This window comes from Aulonocara sp. 'chitande type north' Nkhata Bay, linkage group LG16, assembly GCF_057382095.1.
Source record: "Aulonocara sp. 'chitande type north' Nkhata Bay isolate Kocher_YH1m ecotype deep benthic linkage group LG16, A_spYH_male_GT1.1, whole genome shotgun sequence".
In the NCBI taxonomy this organism is placed as follows: domain Eukaryota; kingdom Metazoa; phylum Chordata; class Actinopteri; order Cichliformes; family Cichlidae; genus Aulonocara; species Aulonocara sp. 'chitande type north' Nkhata Bay.
The window spans coordinates 16,184,954-16,209,873 of record NC_141359.1 but is presented as its reverse complement, the minus strand read 5'-3'; the positions used below and the strand labels follow the sequence as shown (position 1 = coordinate 16,209,873).

The 24,920-nt window shown below is 38.8% G+C and overlaps 1 protein-coding gene across 1 annotated transcript; it reads right to left on the bottom strand.

The window, feature by feature from the left end:
- Window positions 1-5,350: 5,350 nt before the first annotated feature.
- On the bottom strand, window positions 5,351-24,863 carry LOC147311215 (C-type mannose receptor 2-like). The gene is made up of 9 exons (XM_086265854.1): window positions 24,757-24,863; window positions 24,579-24,680; window positions 24,253-24,402; window positions 20,685-20,827; window positions 11,257-11,357; window positions 10,659-10,792; window positions 10,114-10,253; window positions 6,015-6,118; window positions 5,351-5,636 (listed from the first exon to the last, which is right to left on the bottom strand). Exons 1-9 carry the CDS (start codon window positions 24,824-24,826, stop codon window positions 5,498-5,500), a joined length of 1,083 nt encoding a protein of 360 aa, XP_086121980.1. The 5' UTR covers window positions 24,827-24,863; the 3' UTR covers window positions 5,351-5,497.
- Between the last annotated feature and the right edge of the window lie 57 nt (window positions 24,864-24,920).

Here is a 24,920-nt window from a genome sequence, read left to right as displayed (position 1 = left end):
GCAAGCTAATTGGTCTCCAATTATCCGTACCTGGAGTTTGGGCAATTTGGCTATTTTTAATAGCTATTTTTTGGCTATTTTTAATAGCCAAATTGCATTTTTAACTTCTTCTAATGAAATGGGTTGATCACACAATATCGAATCTTCTTGGCTGATAGATTTAACATTCAGCGATTCTAAGAGGTGATCTGTAGCTTCCTGAGAAAATGCAGAGCTATAAAGTTCCTTATAGAAATGACTACAATGTTTAGAGATTAATCTGTAATCCTCTGTTATAACCCCATTTATCATTAATTTGCTAATATTATTTATGCTTGAGTGTTTCTTTTCTAAACTGAAGAAATAATGGGAATTACGCTCACCTTCTTCAAGCCGTTTCGATCTTGATCTGATAAAGGCTCCTTTTGCTTTGTCTGAGTATAAACGATCTAATTTATCTTGTAATTTAGCAAGGCTCAATTTATCCTCTTCAGTTAAAGTGCCAATTTGTTTATTAGATAACTGTTTAATTTGAGAGATTATATTTTCTTCCTCTAACCTTTTGGATTTCACATTAAGGCTGCCAACCTTCCTTAAATATTTGCCAATTTCAAATTTTAATAATTCCTAGTTATTTCCATACTTTCCATACTTTTGGTCTATAGCTCAATCTTCTTGAGCTATAGACCAAAGGTTTGAGATCAATTCTTTAAGATCCTTTTTCACATCATCATTCTGTAATAATGAGCTGTTGAGTTTCCAATATGTAAATTTAACAACAGACGAATTAGAGAGAGAAGTTAGATTTATTTTAATATATATGGCTTTATGATCTGTTGCTGGAGAAGGCCATGCACCTACATCTATGCTATTGCTGTTAAAACTCTCCGAAACTAACCAAAAGTCTATCCTTTAATGTCTCGAGTTAGAATTGTTGCACCAAGTAAACATTTTGGACTGAGGATATTTGAATCTCCAAATGTCTGTGAGTTTAAGGCGTACCATAACAGCTTTCAATGTAGTATTAATTCTGTTCGAATGTCCTGGAGGAAATTTATCTAATTCAGCATCCATAATACAGTTAAAGTCTCCAAATTTATTTAATCAGCTAGATTTTTTTTTCAATCGTCAAAAATAAATGATAATTTTCTAGTTTCGTGTTAAACCCATATATATTAGTTACAATTAAAACTAAATCATTATATTTTGTGACTTGACATATGTAATGACCTGCAGAATCACATTCTGTATGTAAACCATCCCCATTATATCTGTTTTTTAGGATTGATACCCCTGCTGATCGTTCAGTTCCATGAGATAACCATATAGAATTTCCCCATTGAGATTGCCAAAAACTAACATCATTGATAGTAGAGTGAGATTCTTGTAAAAACAGATTTAAGTCAGATTTAAGTTGCTTTGCATAAAGAAAAGTGGCTTTTAAAGTGGGTTTTAAGTTGTGACGAAGACCCCTAGCATTAATAGAAACAAAGAACACAAAATGACAAAGAAAAGATAATATATGTATTGAAATGTAAATCGAAGTTAAACTTTTTAACCTAACACTGAGATCAGCCCTAGAATATGAAAATGTTCACAGTATACAGTGTATATATATAAATAAACTTTAGACGCCTAATAAAACCGTAACAAAAAAAAAAGTGTTTTATCTATTTAACCATAAGTTTGTTTTTTGCTAACATCAAAGAGCAATTTAGACAGCCAAACATGACATCTACAGATATCAGGCACATTAATATAAAGATCACCTTGTAAACAAACCTGAGAAATTAGGGTCAGGGAATATCAAAGCGTTTACAGTGGGGCAAAAAAGTATTTAGTCAGCCACCGATTGTGCAAGTTCCCCCACCTAAAATGATGACAGAGGTCAGTAATTTGCACCAGAGGTACACTTCAACTGTGAGAGACAGAATGTGAAAAAAAAATCCATGAATCCACATGGTAGGATTTGTAAAGAATTTATTCGTAAATCAGGGTGGAAAATAAGTATTTGGTCAATAACAAAAATACAACTCAATACTTTGTAACATAACCTTTGTTGGCAATAACAGAGGTCAAACGTTTACTATAGGTCTTTACCAGGTTTGCACACACAGTAGCTGGTATTTTGGCCCATTCCTCCATGCAGATCTTCTCGAGAGCAGTGATGTTTTGGGGCTGTCGCCGGGCAACACGGACTTTCAACTCCCGCCACAGATTTTCTATGGGGTTGAGGTCTGGAGACTGGCTAGGCCACTCCAGGACTTTCAAATGCTTTTTACGGAGCCACTCTTTTGTTGCCCGGGCGGTGTGTTTTGGATCATTATCATGTTGGAAGACCCAGCCTCGTTTCATCTTCAAAGTTCTCACTGATGGAAGGAGGTTTTGGCTCAAAATCTCACGATACATGGCCCCATTCATTCTGTCCTTAACACTCCATCCTCAACCCGAAAAGGCCCCACAAGCTCATCTTTTATGATACCAGCCCAAACCAGTACTTCACCTCCACCTTGCTGGCGTCTGAGTCGGACTGGAGCTCTCTGCCCTTTACCAATCCAGCCACGGGCCCATCCATCTGGCCCATCAAGACTCACTCTCATTTCATCAGTCCATAAAACCTTAGAAAAATCAGTCTTGAGATATTTCTTGGCCCAGTCTTGACGCTTCAGCTTGTGTGTCTTGTTCAGTGGTGGTCGTCTTTCAGCCTTTCTTACCTTGGCCATGTCTCTGAGTATTGCACACCTTGTGCTTTTGGGCACTCCAGTGATGTTGCAGCTCTGAAATATGGCCAAACTGGTGGCAAGTGGCATCTTGGCAGCTGCACGCTTGACTTTTCTCAGTTCATGGGCAGTTATTTTGCGCCTTGGTTTTTCCACACGCTTCTTGCGACCCTGTTGACTATTTTGAATGAAACGCTTGATTGTTCGATGATCACGCTTCAGAAGCTTTGCAATTTTGAGACTGCTGCATCCCTCTGCAAGATATCTCACTATTTTTGACTTTTCTGAGCCTGTCAAGTCCTTCTTTTGACCCATTTTGCCAAAGGAAAGGACGTTGCCTAATAATTATGCACAACTGATATAGGGTGTTGATGTCATTAGACCACACCCCTTCTCATTACAGAGATGCACATCACCTAATATGCTTAATTGGTAGTAGGCTTTCGAGCCTATACAGCTTGGAGTCAGACAACATGCATGAAGAGGATGATGTGGACAAAATACTCATTTGCCTAATAATTCTGTTGAGACCCCCACCCAAACATTCTCTGGGAAATTTCCACTCAGCTCTCTGTTTTACTTTCACAGTTCAAGTGGGGGAGGGGTCTCCTACCATCTACTCCTAAGTTCATGACACAGTGAGGCCTTTATTATATTAAGGGCAGTATCTCTACAATAGTTCTACATTCTATGTTAACACATTTCTAAACTCATAAAATAAGCTAAACACTCCTACACGAGCTACCCCTGATCGCCCCGTGCATGCTATCTGCGCTAACACACTAGATCCCACCCATGTAATTGAGCATTGCGTGGCACATCCAACATACAGGGAGTGCAGAATTATTAGGCAAATGAGTATTTTGTCCACATCATCCTCTTCATGCATGTTGTCTTACTCCAAGCTGTATAGGCTCAAAAGCCTACTACCAATTAAGCATATTAGGTGATGTGCAACTCTGTAATGAGAAGGGGTGTGGTCTAATGACATCAACACCCTATATCAGGTGTGCAGAATTATTAGGCAACGTCCTTTCCTTTGGCAAAATGGGTCAAAAGAAGGACTTGACAGGCTCAGAAAAGTCAAAAATAGTGAGATATCTTGCAGAGGGATGCAGCAGTCTCAAAATTGCAAAGCTTCTGAAGCGTGATCATCGAACAATCAAGCGTTTCATTCAAAATAGTCAACAGGGTCGCAAGAAGCATGTGGAAAAACCAAGGCGCAAAATAACTGCCCATGAACTGAGAAAAGTCAAGCGTGCAGCTGCCAAGATGCCACTTGCCACCAGTTTGGCCATATTTCAGAGCTGCAACATCACTGGAGTGCCCAAAAGCACAAGGTGTGCAATACTCAGAGACATGGCCAAGGTAAGAAAGGCTGAAAGACGACCACCACTGAACAAGACACACAAGCTGAAACGTCAAGACTGGGCCAAGAAATATCTCAAGACTGATTTTTCTAAGGTTTTATGGACTGATGAAATGAGAGTGAGTCTTGATGGGCCAGATGGATGGGCCCGTGGCTGGATTGGTAAAGGGCAGAGAGCTCCAGTCCGACTCAGACGCCAGCAAGGTGGAGGTGGAGTACTGGTTTGGGCTGGTATCATCAAAGATGAGTTTGTGGGGCCTTTTCGGGTTGAGGATGGAGTCAAGCTCAACTCCCAGTCCTACTGCCAGTTTCTGGAAGACACCTTCTTCAAGCAGTGGTACAGGAAGAAGTCTGCATCCTTCAAGAAAAACATGATTTTCATGCAGGACAATGCTCCATCACACGCGTCCAAGTACTCCACAGCGTGGCAGGCAAGAAAGGGTATAAAAGAAGAAAAACTAATGACATGGCCACCTTGTTCACCTGATCTGAACCCCATTGAGAGCCTGTGGTCCATCATCAAATGTGAGATTTACAAGGAGGGAAAACAGTACACCTCTCTGAACAGTGTCTGGGAGGCTGTGGTTGCTGCTGCACGCAATGTTGATGGTGAACAGATCAAAACACTGACAGAATCCATGGATGGCAGGCTTTTGAGTGTCCTTGCAAAGAAAGGTGGCTATATTGGTCGCTGATTTGTTTTTGTTTTGTTTTTGAATGTCAGAAATGTATATTTGTGAATGTGGAGATGTTATATTGGCTTCACTGGTAAAAATAAATAATTGAAATGGGTATATATTTGTTTTTTGTTAAGTTGCCTAATAATTATGCACAGTAATAGTCACCTGCACACACAGATATCCCCCTAAAATAGCTAAAACTAAAAACAAACTAAAAACTACTTCCAAAAACATTCAGCTTTGATATTAATGAGTTTTTTGGGTTCATTGAGAACATGGTTGTTGTTCAATAATAAAATTATTCCTCAAAAATACAACTTGCCTAATGATTCTCCACTCCCTGTAATGAACACAGACATGACTATAAACACTCAACTACAAAGAAATATGAATCAGGGAGGAACTGAGAAACCCTGCAGGAAGTAAAACCAGACTTGAGTCTTGAAACAAATATAAGGATCACAAACTGACAGTTACCACCAGAACAACCATAAAGTCAAAACAGAAACATTCAATAAAACTAATAATAATGATAATAAAAACAATATCACAAGAAAAAAGAACAAAAACAAAAATTCAAACAGTAGAATAAAAATCAAACAGAAACCCAAAACTTAACCACTTATATATGGACAAAAAAACAAAAAATTATATATAGGCCTTTTAGGATAAAACTGAAATACAGAAGTACAATTATTGTAATCAAAGAAAAAACTGCAAAACATTGATGAATAGATCATCTTTCTGAATCAGTTGTTTTCCGAAACTTTTTCACAGATCCATTGATGAGAAGATGAACATGGACGATCAAACCATGTGTTTTTTTCAATTTCGACAGAAACACAGTCCTCATGTCCACCATTATTAGGCTCACCTCTTGCCCAGTACCTACCAGGTCAACGACAGCAACATTATCTTATTATTATTAAGAATTATACAGTGTATATATATTATACACTGTACATTAAGATCACCAAATTTCAAATAACAATAACATTTTTCTTTTCAGGTGGTTTTTAAACAGGCTTGCATAAAGTGTGCAGATGGCAAAACACACCAGCTCTGAACACAAGAATTGTTGTTGTTTTGACTGATATAATAACTTCTTTTGCTCCCACTTGGCCAAAACAAGTCATTAGCACACATCTTTACGCTATTAGTAGTCAACCACCGACATGTAAGCCTTTGTGTTTATATCTGCATGCATCTGTGGGTTTAACAAATTTCCTATGTAAAGGAATAAACTGAACCAAAGTGAAGACTTACGTCAGAATCTGTGGAGTCCCATCTACCCATTTCCATGATCCCTCCTGCTCTTCGTCATTTAAACCAATCCAAACTTCTGCTGTGGTGACCGTAGAGAGGAATTTCTGTTTAATATGAAGAAAAATCTTTTTATTTTACTTTAAAACCACATTTTTAGCCTATGCCAGGGGTCGGCAACCTGCATGCGGCTCTTTAGTCCTTATAGTGCGGCTCCAGGTGGTTTGGAAAAATAAATTAAAAGTATTTAGGTGAAGTGTATTTTATTTATGTTAGTTCTTTTTTTAACTTGTAGTTCTAAATTGGAAATTACTGTGATATTGAAATATAAATATAAAAATATTCTATTATTTTTTTCATCGCTCAAAATAAGCGTCACACTAGCGGAAGCCAGTATACCCGCCGAAACGCTGTGCATTTATCGAGACTTTGGATCCACATTATGTCAGCAGCTGTTCTCCACCGTGAACTATGTTAAAAACAAACACCGCTCACACCTCACAGATGACAGTTTACAGTCCTGCGTGAAGATGAAAGTGACTTCGTACAACCCTGATCTGCAGACGCTGTGCGCAGAGGTTCAGGAGCAGAAGTCCCATTGTAAACATACCAGGGCAGACCCGACGATGTTTGTACAAACACGCTTTTCAGCATGTCTTTATTGACCACTTTTTACACATGGTTGCTGTACGCATAAGCATAGCATAGCATGTGCTATCTATGCTGTAAGAATAGATAGCACAGACGTCAGTGCAGTGTTGCCAACTTAGCGACTTTGTCACTATATTTAGCGAGTTTTCAGACCCCATTAGCGACTTCTTTTCTAAAAAGCGACTAGCGACAAATCTGGCGACTTTTTCTGGTGTCATTGGAGACTTATTTATGACGACTTTTTGACGTGAAAGGGCACCTCAAATGTGAAAGGGCACCTCACCCGTGCTAAAGCACTCACGGGCGGAGGATAGTGCCACCAGAGTGCCTATTTCGGGTCACTTTTGCCGGTCGAAGCCCGGATAAAGGAGCAGGGTTGGAATTGTGACATTAAAAAACAATAATTGCTAAAATAAATTTAATTTGTAGTTCTAAATAAATTCTAAATGGATTTAGGACGTTTTTTACTCACTTTATGTCTCTTCCATGATGTTATTTCTCTCTCCAACAGCGTAGGTTACAATTATATTAGCATGACCAATTATGCAAATTAGGTGATGATGTCATTTAGCGACTTCTAGCAACTTTTAGGACAGCCAATACCGATTTTCCTTACTGAGGAGTTGGCAGTGGCGGAGCGCGGGGGGGGGGGGGGGGGGCTTACTGGGCTTAAGCCCGGGTTGTTTTTTCAGAAGCCCGGGGTCTTTCAGAGTGTAATTTTTTCATAGTTAGGATGCCTGTGGCTGACAACTGTATAAAACCAAAACTACACACAATATTCGAAACACAATTCTGTGGGAATTTACGACTGTGCGTAAATCCCCCCTAATATTGGTATGATCCGAGCTCAGACACTAAGCGGGCGGGGCAGCTGCTGCCTGCGAGTGCGCCGTTAGAGAAACGCAGCCAGGCAGACAGAGGAGAACTGAAGTTCGACCAGGTACCAAAGCAAATCATTCGTACTGTACAAATAATGTAAATATAACGGTGTATCACGAAAGATTGATATCAAACTGATCACTTGACCAATATTACGTTACTTGCTCTTGGAGTGAATCAACAAATGGTGAAATGAAAAGCCGAACAACAACAATGCTGTTTCTTTAGAGAGTCTTAGCTTACATGTGTGTTTATTTCATATTTTCAGTTGTTACCCTCCACGGCTTAATAAATCGGTTTCAGTAATGCACTGATATACAAGAATGGACATAAGGGGCTTCTTTCAAAGAAAAAACTCAGGTAGTATTTTATATATTATGCTTTGTATGTTGTTCAGTATATTTCTATGCAAAACAAGAGGAACTTCAATACACAGCAATATATTCACAGTTGAAACCAGATATTTACATACACTTTATGGAAAACACAAGAACATTTTTTTACTGTACAACATCAATTTAGAGTAAACTTGTTTTGTTTTGGATAAATAAATATTGAAATATCTTTTGAATTAGTTAAATGTCAGAATAAAGAGAGACAGAGCCGTCTATTTTTATCACTTTCATCAAATTTAGGAGTACATGTACACTAAGTTTATTGTTAATTAATAAGAAAACTCCAGACGTTCCATTCTGAGCTGAAGAAGCTTCTGATAGGTTAGTAGAGTCCATGTGAGTAAATTGGTGGCACACCTGTGGATGATGTGTCTGTGAGCACAAGGAGGGAGAAAAAGGAGAGTGGAAAAGTACGCGTTGTAAGTTCCGTTGCAGCAGCCTTTCAACGCCTCTCTCTGTCTCTTGCAAGCAAAGTTGACCCAGACAACAAAGTAAAGCTAGTTTTTGGCTACGAGCCCGACACAAACCCGACGGATTAGCCAGAGGTCCCTTTACTACGGTTCGGAGCCGCGGACCTTCAGTAATAGTAATAAATCACACAGCAATAGTACATTCATGTAGTTGTAAAAAGCAAGATAATATATTAAGTAATCCAAAGTATTCAGAATACGTTACTCTCATTGAGTAACATAACGGAATACGTTACAAAATACATTTTGGGGCATGTATTCTGTAATCTGTAGTGGAATATGTCAGGCTTATATTATTGGATTGTCATTTATGCTTAGAAGTATTTACTCATATATGCTTAGAGTTTTATAATCAATTGCATGTTGATAGAGGTCTGATCCTTAGCAGTCTGTAAAGACTCTGTGTGCCTTCCAGAGTGTTCTGGCATACACACTCACATCTTGGGGTCACGAGAAGAGGTCGTACCTTCTTTTATTGTTTTATGGTATAGCAAACACAAGTATATCTGTTTTAGTCTAAGTGCCTTTTGTTTAGATGAACTGCTGGACTTCCAGACCAGCAGGTTTAGGGAAGTCGTTTATGGGGTCACATCTTGACCACACACACACACACATCACATGTTCACTGTTGCAGACACACACGACACATGTTCACATGTGAGTGTCTTATCTGTCGCATGATTAATGAGATGTTTGTGTAGCCACTGAATGGCTGCGAGGGAAGGCTGGAGTTTGGAGTTGGCTTAGATCAGATAAGGTGCTTCTCCCCTTGTAGCAAGTTAAAGACAGAAAGCACTGTGGTCTTGCTTTTGTACACAAGTGACTGGTCTGTGAGTCAGCGGGGTTTAATTGTTAGACCCAACATGCAGTTTATTTTATCTAAGTTTCTTTTAAAAATCCAAAGCCAGCAATAATTAAAACTTTGAATTTTCTTTAATGCTTTGACACATTTTTGTGCAACACTGAAGATGCATTTCCTGACAGCTCACACAGCAAAACACTCACTCAAATCTCAATAGCAGTCATTCAAATCTGTAATTGATTTGTCATATGTTTTTTCAACAATCAGTATGTCATTGCCACCAAAATCTATTCATGCTGTCTAAACAAATGTAGTCAAAATGTTAATATATTTTGTCAGTGGACTCATACTTTTACTTAAACATAATTTTTACTAAAACACATAGAATATCAGAACTGGAACTGTGGAAACCAAACATAGTACAATAGTATTCTGTAAGTTACTGGACTTCCTGTCACTCCTGCCCCTTGCCTTGCAAATGCTCTCTCCTGCAATGTATGCTGTATCCACTGCATTTGTTGGCATCATGATGATGAGCCTTTATTTGTCACTACAATGTTACACATACATGTTACCTGCAGTGAAACAGGACTGCAGGCATCTTTACCATATCCTGTTTTCCTTATCCTTGCTACACTGCCACATTTCCTTATTCTTCTTCCGCTTCTTCTATTGACAGGTTGTTTCCCCCTATACAATTTCTGTCTAAACAGATTTCTTTGATACACTCTAGAACATTAAACATGTTTTAAAATGCTCATACACATCATACATAATGATTTTCTTTACTTTATTTTGAATGTTTTAACACTTAAAAAAGGCTGAAATAAAAGGCTATTTACATTAAAAATGGTAGTTTGAATTTATTTACAGCTCAATAACACATACATACATAAACACTGTACCTGTTCTTCAGGGCTGTTAATAACCACCAGATCTGCTCCTCTGTCTCTGCAGTCCATTCTGGCTGCATCCCAGGGAGCAGAGCGTTTAGAGATGAGATAGCAGCTATGGCTGAAGCTCCATCCTACAGGACATGTTTTATCTGGAAGAAATTACAAACAAATAACATTTCAGTTTATGAATGATCTTTTATGAACTGTATAACAATGAATTCTGTTTAATTAATTAAAATCCTCCAAAGACTTGATCACAAAGATCTAAACAGTCTATTTACTTGCGTGTCATTATTTATAATATAGTAAAAATAATAGAAAACTTTTAATAAATACAACAATTTAAACAATAAACACCACAATAAAAAACTGTCAGAAACCCCAAACTTAACCACCTTCTGAAGTCTCCACTAAGGTAAAATGAAAAAGCAAATGCAAATTTTTAGCCACAACAAAACACATAATTATGAAATAAAACAGATTCAAATCTAGAATTATAATCATAGATAAAACTGCAAAACATTTATGAATAAATGATCTTAAAGAAACTGTACTGTGGTTTGGTGTATTTTCGCAGATCCATTGATGAGAATATGAACAAGAATAATCATTCCAAAACCTTCCCCATTTATTGATATAAGCACAGTCTTCTTCTCCACCATCATCAGGTTGTGTTGTTGCCCAGTACCTAGCAGGTCAGTGACAACAACATTATTTTATTATTATTGAGGAAAAAATGAGTCTTTGGTGTTTGTGTGAGGAGTTTTGTCAAACAAATTTTCCATCAGCAGCTTTGAGTTTTTATAAACACACTGCACATTAAGATCACCAAATTACAGATAACAATGGAAATAATATATATTTTATTTTACTTTTTTTAGTACATGGTGTTTGTTAGACAGGACTATACAAAGTATAAAGACAAACACATAAGCCCAGATTACACAGACATCTTGACTGATATAATAACTACTGCCTTGGCTCAGTGTGGCAAAAATCAAGTCATTTGCATGCATCTTTAAGCTTTGGGAAGCCGTTTGGCTCAACCAATATGCAAACTGAACAATCTGCATTCATCTGTGGGTTTAACAAATTTTGGAAATATTTTGGAAATTTAATAAAAGTAATGAACTGAACCAAGTGAAGGCTTACTTCAGAGTCAGTGGAGTCCCATCTACCCATTTCCATGTTCCCTCCTGTTCTTTGTCATTTAAACCAATCCAAACTTCTGTGGTGATCGTAGAGAGGAATTTCTGTTTAATATGAAGAAAAATCTTTTTATTTTACTTTAAAACCACAATTTTAGTCTATGCAGTGTTAGAGAATTGTGGATCAATATGGTTGTTATTGTGCAAGATGATTAGATAATTAGCAAGAATGCTCACCTCTGTTTTACACACACACACACACACACACACACACACACACACACACACACACACGTTCACACAAAAGTTTCTTTTGTGGTGATCATAGAGAGGAAGGTCTGTTTAATATGAAGAGAAAACATTTCAGTTTTAAACCACAAGTTTTTATTTGCATATTTTACATATAAACTATGAAATTATTTTTATGTCATAGTTCGCATGCGAGAAAAAAACATAATGCGAGCAAATGATGTAATTTCACAGGCGCAGTTAAATTCATTGCTTCTAAATTTAAAGAAACCCATGCACTTAGAATGTGCATAAAGAAGCCATCGCACACCAAGATTGTCTGCTTTGCATACACTGCTATTTGTTTGTAATTTGAAAAATTGTTTGCCAAATAGTTATCAACAGTTATTCATTTCCTTTGTAGCAGTGGAAATACACATAACTATCACTGGATTACTTTACTGCTGAACAAATCTTTTAAACTGTCCCCTTAATCTGGTGTACAACATAGCTCTTGTGATTTAGAAAAATCACTGTAATAAGAAGAATGCATCATTCCTAAAAGGAAAAAAAAGAACAACATTAAAAAAAGGAAAAAGTGCATAAACTTATTATTATAAAATGTAAATGAATGTAAACTGTGCCTATGATGCTGCCTTTGAGTGCACTTTGATCAGTCAAACACAGCTGTACACATCTGGCTGCAGAGCTTCACTGACTGTGGGTTCAGGCGCCACTGTAATTCATCTAAATAATATTAAAGATTCTCTGAACAGTCAGTCTGTGGACAGGAGAGGAGGATGTTACAGGCTGTCTTTAGTAAGTAGCTCATTTGTCTGATCTGAACTAGTGTCTAATAAAACTTTTATCACTGTTGCTATAATGTTGTGTAAATCTAAAGGGTCTTATCAGAATCAGAATCAGAATACTTTATTGATCCCAGGGGGAAATTATTTTTTGTTACAGTGCTCCATTATAAACCAACATTAAGACAAGACAGACAATACACTAACTAAGAATAGTACAATATATACATATATATATACATATATATATATATACATAAGTCACTCATAAATAAATAGCTGAACAAGAAACATGTGTAGTTGTAGCAGCAAACAGTGTGTTAAGTGGATGCGTTGTACAGGGAGATGGCCACAGGCAGGAATGATTTCCTGTGTCGTTCAGTGGTGCTTTTCGGTAATCTCAGTCTCTCACTGAACGTGCTCCTGTGACTGACCAGCATGTCATGGAGTGGGTGGGAGGTGTTATCCAACATTGTCTTTATCTTGGACAGCATCCGCCTCTCCGACACCACCTTGAGGGAGTCCAGCTCCATCCCCACAACATTGCTGGCCTTACGGATTAGTTTATTGAGTCTGTTGGCATCTGCGACCCTCAGCCTGCTCCCCCAGCATGCAACAGCATATAGGATCGCACTGGCCACAACAGACTCATAGAAAATCCTCAGCATTTTCTGGCAGATGTTGAAGGACCTCAGTCGCCTCAAAAAATAGAGACGACTCTGGCCCTTCCTGTAAAGTGCTGTGGTGTTTTTAGCCCAGTCCAGTTTATTGTCAATGTGTACTCCAAGGTATTTATAGTCCTCCACAATGTCAACACTGACCCCCTGGATTGAAACAGGGGTCAAGTGTTTCCTGGTCTTCCTGAAGTCCACGATCAGTTCCTTGGTCTTTGCCACGTTGAGCTGCAGATGATTCTGCTCACACCACGTGACAAAGGAGTCGACCACAGCCCGGTACTCTGTCTCATCATCCCTGCTGATGCATCCAACCACCGCAGAGTCATCAGAAAACTTCTGAAGATGGCAGGTCTCTGTGCAGTGGCTGAAGTCTGTGGTGTAGAGGGTGAAGAGGAAGGGGGAGAGGACAGTCCCCTGTGGTGCCCCTGTGTTGCTGATCACCTTGTCAGACACACACTGTGGGAGACGTACATATTGTGGTCTTCCTGTCAGGTAATCAACAATCCAGGACACCAGAGAAGCATCCACCTGCATCGCTGCTAGCTTATCACCCAGGAGGGTTGGCCTGATGGTGTTGAAAGCACTGGAAAGGTCAAAAAACATGACCCTCACAGTGCTCGCCGGCTGGTCCAGATGGGTGTAGACATGATTGAGCAGGTAGATGATGGCGTCCTCAGTTCCGAGACGAGGCTGATAAGCGAACTGAAGGGGATCCAGATGTGGTCTTACTATGGGTCGCAGCTGGTCCAGGATGAGCCTTTCCAGGGTCTTCATGATGTGAGAGGTCAGTGCCACGGGCCTGTAATCCTGGGGGCCACTGGGACGTGGCGTCTTTGGTACAGGGACGAGGCATGATGTCTTCCACATCACCGGGACCACATCACAACATATAGCTACTAACTAATCTCACAATTTCTGTTATTAATCAATATTAATTGTGATTAATCGTAATTACTTGATTAATAGCCTGGCTCCAATTACGTTTTTTCAGCTTTATATTTTAAGGTTGTAACAGACATTTATGCAATACAATGAAGTAAATGCAGAATAAACACAAAGAATATATGCTGACATTCAAAGTGAATTTTAATAGTTTTCATCAATCTTTAACACAGTGAAAACTTAAAAAACCTTCAAGGTCATCAACAGTTACTGAACCCAGGCCAAAAGGTTAAAGTGAATACCATAACAGAATACCATAACAATAAAGGGTGCACAAAACTCAGTATTTAAAACAGAAAAAGACACAGCTGAAAACCCAGAATGTTGAACATTTTCACTTAAAAAGGAGCGATTTGGCTTAGTCCTTCTTTGCACTAAGCCAGTTACTGAGGCAGACTATTCTGTTTACATTATCTGATGACAAAGAAGCACGCTTCTTTTGAATGATGTGACCTGAGAGTGAGAATAAGCTCTCACAAGGCACTGTGGTTGCAGGGGTTGACAGGTACTTGTGTGCAATAGGTGCCAGCCTGGAATGTGCTCCTTCTCTCTTTAACCACCACTGTAGTGGACACTCTCCTACGTCAATTTTGGGCTCTGCTTTGTACAGATTCAGACAGCGGTCATTAGCGTCTTCCTCTGTATCTGAATCAGAAGAACCAAGCACACATGCTGGCAAGGTTCAAGTAGTTCTTCCAGCTTTTGCAGTCTGTGAAGCTCCTGGTCAGTCAACATGGTCACCTTGCTGTTTTGCTGAGCCAGGACGGTGGTCAGCACAGATTTGTTTCTCTGGATCCACTTGATCATCTCTAGGGTGAAGTTCCATCTTGTTGGAACGTCCTGAACAAGCGGTTCTGTTTGATGTCCATGTGCAGCTTGCTGTGCCTTTAATTCCTGAGCGTTTGCTGGACTATGCTTAAAATGTCCAACAATCTTGTGAAATTTGGCCAGAGCCCTTTCAAATGTGCTGTCATTAAGAGAAACTGTAACCATTCTTTTGCAGAATGTGGGCCATGCAGGGCTGTGTTCAAATGGAAGTAGTCTGGCGGCTGCAACCATGTTACGAGCACTGTCGGTGCCAAGCGTGGTTAGTCCTGATTGTCCCTGATTTTCCAACACTCAGAAAATGGTCAGCACACACCTCAGCATAATGCCTCTCTTCAGTTTTACTCACTGTTAGTGCAAACGATTGTAAAGTCCAATCGTAATCAATAAAATGTGCTGTGAGCCCCAAGTAATTATTGTTGTTCACCGAAGTCCAGTGGTCTCCAGTGCGAGCGACATTCCTTACTTGCACAAGCTTACTGGACTGCTGAGCCCTCTGGTCCTCATACAAAGCATGCAGTCTCGACACAGTGGTTCCTCTCAAGAGCGGATTGTAACATACATCTCCTGATGCAGCGCGAATGACTTCTCTCAGTCCATCATCTTCTACTATGCTAACTGGTCGGGAGTTTTTAGCTATCCAAATTTCCAAGGAATTGGTTAATTTTTCTCTACCATTTTTTGTTTTTCGTCCACGAGCACCATACTCCTGAAGCGTAGATTGGCGAGGTCCCGTAGAGGCGGATTCAGTTGGGTGTTTTGCTCTCAGGTGATACGCCAGTGATGAACTGCTTCTGTGGTACTTGAATTTAGCTTTGCAAACTGTCCACCTTACTCTCATTTTGTCCAACAAGCCATCAGGAAACTTCTTAAAGAGAAACTTTCCACCCAAAAGTCCGTCTTCCTCCATGCTCGCATGTGTTAGCTATAGTAGCATGGTATCACTTCTTTTTCTTCTAATCATTTCTATCAGGCCAAATGCCAGCATAGAACAATGCTGCCCCCTCCTCCAGAGCTGCTCATGAGTTTAAAGATCTTAGATTACAGGAAATAAAAAAAAACCCCAAAACTGCGCTTTAGGGATGGGTATCGAAACCCGGTTCTTGTCGAGAACCGGTTCCCACTGTTTCAATTCCTTGGAATTGTTTGCCATTTTTGCAAAGGATTCCCCTATTGATTCCAGTCGCCCCAAATGACGTCACCATGTTGCGGGACGTCATTTACCTGGCAGGAAACATGACGGCTCAAACGCTCAAAAGTTTGGTTACATTTTCCGAGAACGGATGACAACAGGACAACTTGCAATACTTGAAAAGTAGATATTTCATTTAGAGAGGAAACACTACGAATATGCAAAAACATTTGCTCACAAAACACGCGATGACCTTAAATGAATGTCGTGTTTTTAATTCTTCTCCGGACTCGTGAATCTCAACCCAGCAGCAGTGGTAACGTTTGCACGTCCTCTCCCGTTAATGCAACTAACAGTGCATATTATGTTAGCGCGAGCTGCCTTATTACAAAACCTGCCATTATTGTGCATTTAGGTGACCATGATGAGACAGACAGAGTCTGGCTGGCAGTTCTCGCTGCAGTCTACCGGTATCGTCTCCTTTCAGGCCAGGATAGACAAATGTCACCGAGCAGTGACTAAGTTTGTGGTAAAAGGCTTGCACCCATTTGCCACAGCAGATGCCCCCGATTTTCGGTAAGTGAATGTGTTTAATTGTAGGCAGGGCCATTACTGGATATTCTTGTGTAATTGCTACAGAATAATTTATGTTATACTTTGTTATTGCTACAGAAGAATATTTATTTTATTGTTTTACATTTACAAATTTTTTTCCTGGGGACTCTGTGACACCCCATTGAAGAGCCGTAGGCTGTGGATCTCTTAAGGTCTCACTGTTGGGTCTGTAAGGCCATGTTAAGATATAAAACAAAGTTCAAAACTAATCGACCTTAGTGTTCTCCTTTTTAAAAAAGAATCGATAAAGAATCGAATCATTAAAAAGAATCGAAAATGCAATCGGAATCGTGAAAATCTTATCAATAGCCATCCCTACTGCGCTAATTGCATTAAAATTTTTAACGCATTAAATATTTCACGTTGATCTCAACAATTAACGTGTTAATTTTGACAGCACTAGTTTTTATGCTTTGTGGTTTTACTGTATCTGTGCAGCTAACCAGCAGATTTACTTTAGTCATGTCTACTGTAGATTCATCACTGTGGTCTCGGGTCTTGGACCAGCACACATCTGTCTGCTGTCTGTTGTCACTGCTCAAATATTTGCTGTACAATTTTCTTTAAATTACTTAAATTTTGGTTTGATCAATGTTTTTATTCAGTAAAAAATACATTTTTATTACAGTAAAATGTATAAATATTCTGCATTAAAACAGTCTTCAAACTCTAAATAATTGTTTAGTCTTTAAATTGTACACCACAACTGAAGCTAATTCACTGTAGCTAAATCATACCACAATTTGTTAGTTGATTCATTCCTCTGTTGCCCCTCTCTGTTGTGGTGTGCCCCAGGGGTTTGTATTGAGCCCCTTATTATTCTCTTTGTATATGCTACCCTTGGGCTCCATATTTCAAAAATACAATATTTCTTATCACTTTTACGCTGATGACATTCAAATCTATTGTCAACTGACTGATGATTTGTCAGCATCACTGAACTCCCTGTACGATTGCCTGAGAGAGGTTAAAGATTGGCTGTCAGAAAATTCTCTCGTTTTAAATGAGAAAAAAACTGAAGTTATGGTGTTCAACAGCCATATTCCTCGAGACCAGCTTGTTGCCCTGCTGGGGCCCCTAGCTAACTCTCTCTGTGATTCTATGCGTAACCTGGGTGTCTATTTGTATAGCTCCTTTAAGCTCGATAAGCAAGTATCATCTGTAGTTAAATCTGTTTTTTTTCTACTGCGCCATATTTCTAAAGGTAAGCATTATATACCGCACAAGGACCTGGAAAAACCTATCCACGCTTTTGTGACCTCCAGGTTAGATTATTGTAATTCTCTCTACTGTGGTCTCCAAGCCTTCTCTCTTCGAAGGCTGCAACTCGTTCAGAATGCTGCGGCCTTCTTACTGGAACTAGAAAATTTGACCCTATTACTCCGGCTCTTGTTGATCTACACTGGTTAACAATCAAATATCGCATTGAGTTTAAAATCTTGCTACTCACTTTTAAAATCCTGAATAACATTGCGCCCAGCTACCTCACTGACCTCCTCAATCTGTACACTCCTTGTTGTGCATTAAGATCATCAGGTCAATTACTCCTGGCCCATCCTAAGTTTAGACTGAAGACCAGAGGCGATCGTGCCTTTGCTTCAGCTGCACCCAACCTTTGGAATAGCCTCCCTGCTTCTATTCGAGCCTTGGACTCTATCCAATCCCTTAAATCAAGATTAAAAGCATATCTATTTGACTTGGCTTTCCTGACCAGTTAATACCCTTTTAAATCTTTTAAATTTTAAACTTTTAAATATTTTATTAGATTTTATTAAATTTATTATTTTATTATTAATTTTACTGCTGTTTTTGTCTTCTTAGCAGATTTTGTATTTATCTAATTCTCCTGGTCTGTTAGTGCCTCTATCCTGTCTGTGCTAGTGCCCGATTTGTACCCTGTTATTGACTTATGTTGACTCTCCATATTACTGTGAAGCACTTTGGTGTGCCTTCGGGTTTTTAAATGTGCTATATAAATAAAACTGTATTGTATTGTATTGTATTGTATTCATATGAATCTAATTGTGCTACATGGGATGTTCTGTGCACCAGTGAATGTACTGATTTATCACTGGCTTCACTTTAATACTGAAAAACATATAATTCTAGGACACATTTTGAAGCACTCCTGTCCAGTTATGGTATGTGCAGTTACATGTGTTTGATGCAGACTGAGCAACTTTTTGTTCAAAGGTTTAAATGTCTGCATTTTGGCCAAAGTAAAAATTTGGCCCTTAGAGGTTCTGATGCACACTTCTTTTCCTGATCCTCGTTATGTGTTTTTTCAGTCATAAAAGCTTTGTAATACTGTACAATAGATTAATGGGACAGCTGTGACATGGCTTCACAACTTCAGAACTTAACTTAGATTGCTCTGGTTTGTAGGATTTGTTCAGCAGTAAAGTAATACAGTGATGGTTGTTTGCATTTCCACTGCTACGCATCAAACATTAACTGTTGATAATTTGGTAAGCTTTGTCTTTCAAAATGTAAACAAATACGGACACAAGCAGCGCCTATGTCACTTTCACTGTGTAACTGAATTTAACGCAGTAACCTGAAGTGTCCATCAAGGTGACCAATCACATTAGGACCACCCTTCTCCTTTATACTACTGCACCCCATCAGTCAAAAATGAGTTGATTTGCACAAGCAGGATTTCTCTCCAAGCACAAAGAGCTAAACACAAGGGCATGAAACAGCAGCACTGTTTTACTGAAGATAAATTTCACAACAACAAATATAGTAAATCACTCTCGTTAACCTGCAGCATGCTGTAAATCTTTTTCAACAATCAATAAATCATTGTCACCAAAAACTTGTTGATGCTGTCTAAACAAGGTGATCAAGATGTTAATATATTCTCTCAGTGGTGTTACAGCCCTGGACATATACAGAATCAGGGCGTGTCAGTATGTCTGTATTGTTTTTTATATGTGTGTACTGTGCCTTTAAGAGTCTCGGCAGGCCCCTCCTTGGGTGAGCTGTTTTGGGTTGGTTTTGACCTGGCAGCTCCTAATTGGCCCCACTATCAACAGGCTGTTTTTTTTTATTTTATGAAAAACCTTTACCCTTCATTTAAAAAAGTTAATAAAAAATTTAAAGAGATTTTGCTGATACACTTTAATTCAGCAAATGTAATGTAAAATTACCATATTCATCATGGTTTTTTAACTTTATTCTAATTGTGTTAACGTTAAGAAAAATGTTCATTTTTTTATAGTAAAACTATTCACCAAATAAGAAAAGAAAAACAGAAAATGTCTTTTAGTAATAGGATAAGATGGCCCCAACTGACAGCGCGCTCAGTGAATACCTCAGGCAGCAGAAACCCAAGGAAGAGAAGGAAGGCGAGGAACCATTATGGAAGGACAGGCCCCCCCATGGCATGTACCACTGGCAGATAGAGGAGGTGGCTGATATCCAGAAATGCTGCCATTGGCTGGACAAAGCTGGACTGAAAAACAGCACGGAGGCTCTAATCATGGCAGCACAGGAACAAGCTCTGAGCACAAGATCCACAGAGATTGGGGTCTATCACACCAGGCAAGGCCTCAGGTGCCGGCTATGTAAAGATGCCCCAGAGACAATCCAGCACATAACAGCAGGGTGCAAGATGCTAGCAGGCAAGGTATACATGGAACGCCATAACCAAGTGGCCAGCTTAGTGTACAGGAACATCTGTGCCGAGTATAACCTGGAAGTCCTGAGGTCAAAATGGGAGATGCCCCCAAGGGTGGTGGAGAATGACCGAGCTGAGATCCTGTGGGACTTCCAGATAGAGACGGACAAAATGGTGGTGGCTAACCAACCGGACATAGTGGTGGTAGACAAACGGAAGAAGACAGCCGTAGCGATCGATGTAGCGGTTCCAAATGACAGCAATATCAGGAAGAAGGAACACGAGAAGCTCGAGAAATAGCTCGGGAAGATGATGGAGGGTGAGGGTAACAGTGGTCCCAGTTGTAAGCGAAATCCTTATTTATTATTTATATATAATTACGGGTGAGGATCAGGAGTCCCAAAATGAATTAAAAAAATACATCATTAAATAATTTATTAAATGTTTTAAATAGATGAATAGGCATGTAATTAATTACTTAAATATTTATTTATTAATTAATTCAAATTTTAATTAATTATTTAATGGTGTGTTTAATTAATTCATTTTGTCACTCCTGGCCTTTCATATACATAAACACTGTACCTGTTCTTCAGAGCTGTCAATAACCACCAGATCTCCTCCTCTGGCTCTGCAGTCCATTCTGGCTGCATTCCAGGAATCAGATCTCTCAGAGAGGAGATAGCAGTTATGGTTGAACTTACTCCATCCTAAAGGACATGTTTTTTCTGGAAGACATTACCAACAAATACCAGTTCAGCAAGTTACTGAATTATATTTAAAGAACTCTATAACAATGCTCATTTGATCTGTTCAATTAATTGGAATTTTAGTACTTCAATAGTTTTGCTTTTATCAATCACACCAACAAGAACAGTAAAGCCAGAAGGACACATTTCCTGCGGGGAAATTAAAACAGAGTGGACTGTCTGAAAAAATAAGACAATGAAAACACTCTAGACAAATTTGTGTAACCACCTTCTTGGTGGAAGTTGGACCCAGATCCAGTTTATCAATGGTGTGCTTTTTTATTTGTTGTGATCAGTTTCATTTCTGATACTAAACTATAATTGTCTTGGCTGGAATGACCATGTTGCTGATGAGACTGCCCACAAATATTATGACTGCATCGTGGTCAGAACTGTTGTATTAGCACCGTGACAGACTGGTGACCTGACCAGGCTGTACGCTCACTCTCACTCCACAGCAGCTGGGATAGGCACAAAACCTTCCAAGACCCTGAACTGGATAAGTGGAAGACAATGGGTAGATGTGTCTGTTAACCCACTTTCAGGCCTTTTGTTCACACATTGATATCTAAGGCAGTTTTTGAACATCTGAAAACATTTTAGAGATAAAAGACTGAAATTTTCACAGACCTTTATTACCATCAAAATAAATCAGAATCTGTAATACATCAAAAAAGTCTTGACTAGTTAAAATATGAAAAAAGTCCAGCACTCCTGCAAAGAAAAGTGCTTGTATGAATGTTCGACTAGGTCAGGGGTAGGGATGGGTATCAAAACCCGGTTCTTGTTGAGAATTTTTGCAAATGATTCCCTTATCGATTCCAGTCGCCCGAATGACGTCACCACGTTGCGGAGCGTCATTTACCTGGCAGGAAACACGGCGCCTAAGCGGCTCAAACGCTCAAAAGTTTGGTCATACTTTACAAGAACGGATGACAACAGGGCAGCTTGCAATACTTGCAAAGTAGATATTTTGGCGCTTTGGGTGCCTTGAAAAGCACTATATAAATCCAATCCATTATTATTATTATTTAAGGGAGGAAACACTACGAATATGCAAAAGCATTTGCTCACAAAACACGCGATGACCTTAAATGAATGTCGTGTTTTTAATTCCGCTCCGGACTCGTGAATCTCAACCCAGCAGCAGCGGTAACGTTTGCACGTCCTCTCCCATTAATGCGGCAGGTAAATAATCACCTAACAGCGCATATTATGTTAGCGCGATCTGCCTTATTACAAAACCTGCCATTATTGTGCATTTAGGTGACCATGATGAGAGAGACAGAGTCTGGCTGGCAGTTCTCGCTGCAGTCTACCGGTAGCATCTCCTTTCAGGCCAGGATAGACAAATGTCACCGAGCAGTGACTAAGTTTGAGGTAAAAGGCTTGCACCCATTTGCCACAGCAGATGCCCCCGATTTTCAGTAAGTGAATGTGTTTAATTGTAGGCAGGGCCATTACTGGATATTCTTGTGTAATTGCTACAGAATAATTTATGTTATACTTTGTTATTGCTACAGAAGAATATTTATTTTATTGTTTTACATTTAAAAAAAATTTTTCCTGGGGACTCTGTGACACCCCATTAAAGAGCCGTAGGCTGTGGATCTCTTAAGATCTCACTGTTAGGTTTGTAAGGCCATGTTACTCCTAAATTTCTATCTTGTTCAAAGATAAGATATAAAACAAAGTTCTAAGCTAATCGACCTTAGGGTTCTCCTTTTTAAAAAGAATCGATAAAGAATCGAATCGTTAAACAGAATCGAAAATGGAATCGGAATCGTGAAAATCTTATCAATACCCATCCCTAGTCAGGGGTCAGCAACCTTTAACACCCAAAGAGCCACTTGGACCCGGTTTCCACGCAAAAGAAAACACTGGGAGCCGCAAATACTTTTTGACATCTAAAATGAAGATAACACTGTATATATTTTTTTTTTACCTTTATGCTTTGTGTGAACAACTAAAGTAAGTAAGTAAGTAAAGTTTATTTATTAACAGACAGGCAGTCACAAAGCGCTGTACACAAATATTAAAATAAACAATACAATCAATAGACATTATACACAATGTAAAAGATCAAATGTAAAGAATGTAAAGAATATAAAATACGTAGATCAACAAAAGGCTTGTTTGAACAGAAAACTTTTTAACTGCTTTTTAAAAGAATCCACAGAGCAACTAAGGTGTGTGAAATCCATTAAGTTTTACAGAGAAAATCACATTTTGAACTCTTAAAGAAATATAACAAAAGGAAAGACACCCAGCTGAACTAAAATTATCCAGCAAACAAAAACTGTTGTGAGCCGCCACCCTCATATCGCCTTTGGAGCCTTGACCTGACAGTTGAAAGTCTCGATAAATGCACCCCGTTTCTACGGGTATACTGGCTTCTGCGAGTGTGACGCTTATTTTGAGCGATGAAAAATAATAAAATATAATTTTATTTTTATATTTCAATACCACAATAATCTTCCAATTTAGAACTACAAGTTAAAAAAAAAGAACTAAACACAAATAAAATACACTTCAGCTAAATACTTCTAATTTATTTTCCCAAACCACCTGGAGCCGCAGGTTGCCGACCCCTGGACTAGGTGAATGAGGCATGTTAAAAAAAGTGCTTTGACTGCTCAAGCAGAGTAGAAAAGTGCTATATATAGATATATATCTTGAAATATATGAAGATAAATGATCACAAAACCCATTAGATGTGTTCAAACTCTGAACCATGAAATTTGTATGTAAATGTGTGATGGTCAAGCAGAATGTTCTAAAGAAAAAAAATGTCTGACTTTAGATGGAATGACTGTAACTACCTATATTAAGGTCTATTTGTTGTAGACTCATTAATTTATAAATGTAACTACAATTTTTATAAAGGAATCAATTTCAGCATTTTTGTACTGGTTTGATTTTGTGATGCAGTCGGCAATGTTGCTACTACTGGGGTTAGGTTAATTGGTGAATCTAAATTGTTCATAGATGAGAATGTGAGTGTGAATGGTTGTGTGTTTGTGTGTTGTGTGTTTCTATGTGTTGGCCCAGCAATAGACTGGCCACTTGTCCAGGTTGTACCTTGCCTCTTGCACTATGGTAGCTGGGAAAGGCTCCAGTGACCCTGAATTGGATAAGCGCAAGCGAATGGCTGGATGGAAATAAATTAAATGAAATATCATCCAGCAACTTTCTTGGGTTGACTTTATGAATTTCGAATAATTTCAGTGAGTGCAAAGTCTTAAATGCTTAAGAGACCAAATATGCATTGTCATTTGGGATTGTGGCTCTTCAAGTTTAATTAATTTAAGTTAATTAAGTTTCTTCTCAGTGAGAGAAAAGGAGAACAGTATTTGCTAGAGAATTGAATCACTGTAAAGACAACGGTAAATAAAAGGACTCACTCAGAGAACTCAGAAGCACTTCAAGCTCTTTGAGATTTTCAGAGAAGTTGGCACGCAGCAGGTCTCTTTCCTCAGTCATGACGGCAAGTTTTTTACTCACAGTGGAGAGATTTGCATTCAGGCTGTCTCTTTCCTCAATCATAATAAAGTCTGAAATAAATAAATTAGGGCAGGCTTTTGAGACACAAAACATCTTGTGCATTCATACTTAGACTGCTTCTGATTTATTTTAAACCATAAAAACTTTGAACATTGCTTAGCTTGTCAAATATTAATTCAGCACTCAGTGGCAGTTTGAACAATTATTTATGAAGAATCAGACTCACAGTGGACACCATGAGTGACAAATCCAATAAGAAGCAAAACACCCAGCAGACTCCACAGCACAATAACACCTAAATAACGATTCTCCTTACGGCTCTTTGGACCTGAAAAGAGAAGAAAAAAAAGACTGAATTATACAACAGTAACAACAGCTGTTAAAATAAATCTATCACTTCCTACCTGTGTGATGTGTTGACAGTTTTGGGTTGTCTTGTTCAGCAGATTCAGCACTGGCAGAAATTTCCTCCATTGCTCACAAGCAGGCAAACTATTTCCTAAATGGTGAGATCTGTAGCTCAGCACTTGTAACCTCAAATTATCAGTAGTTTCAAGTTCTTCTTTTT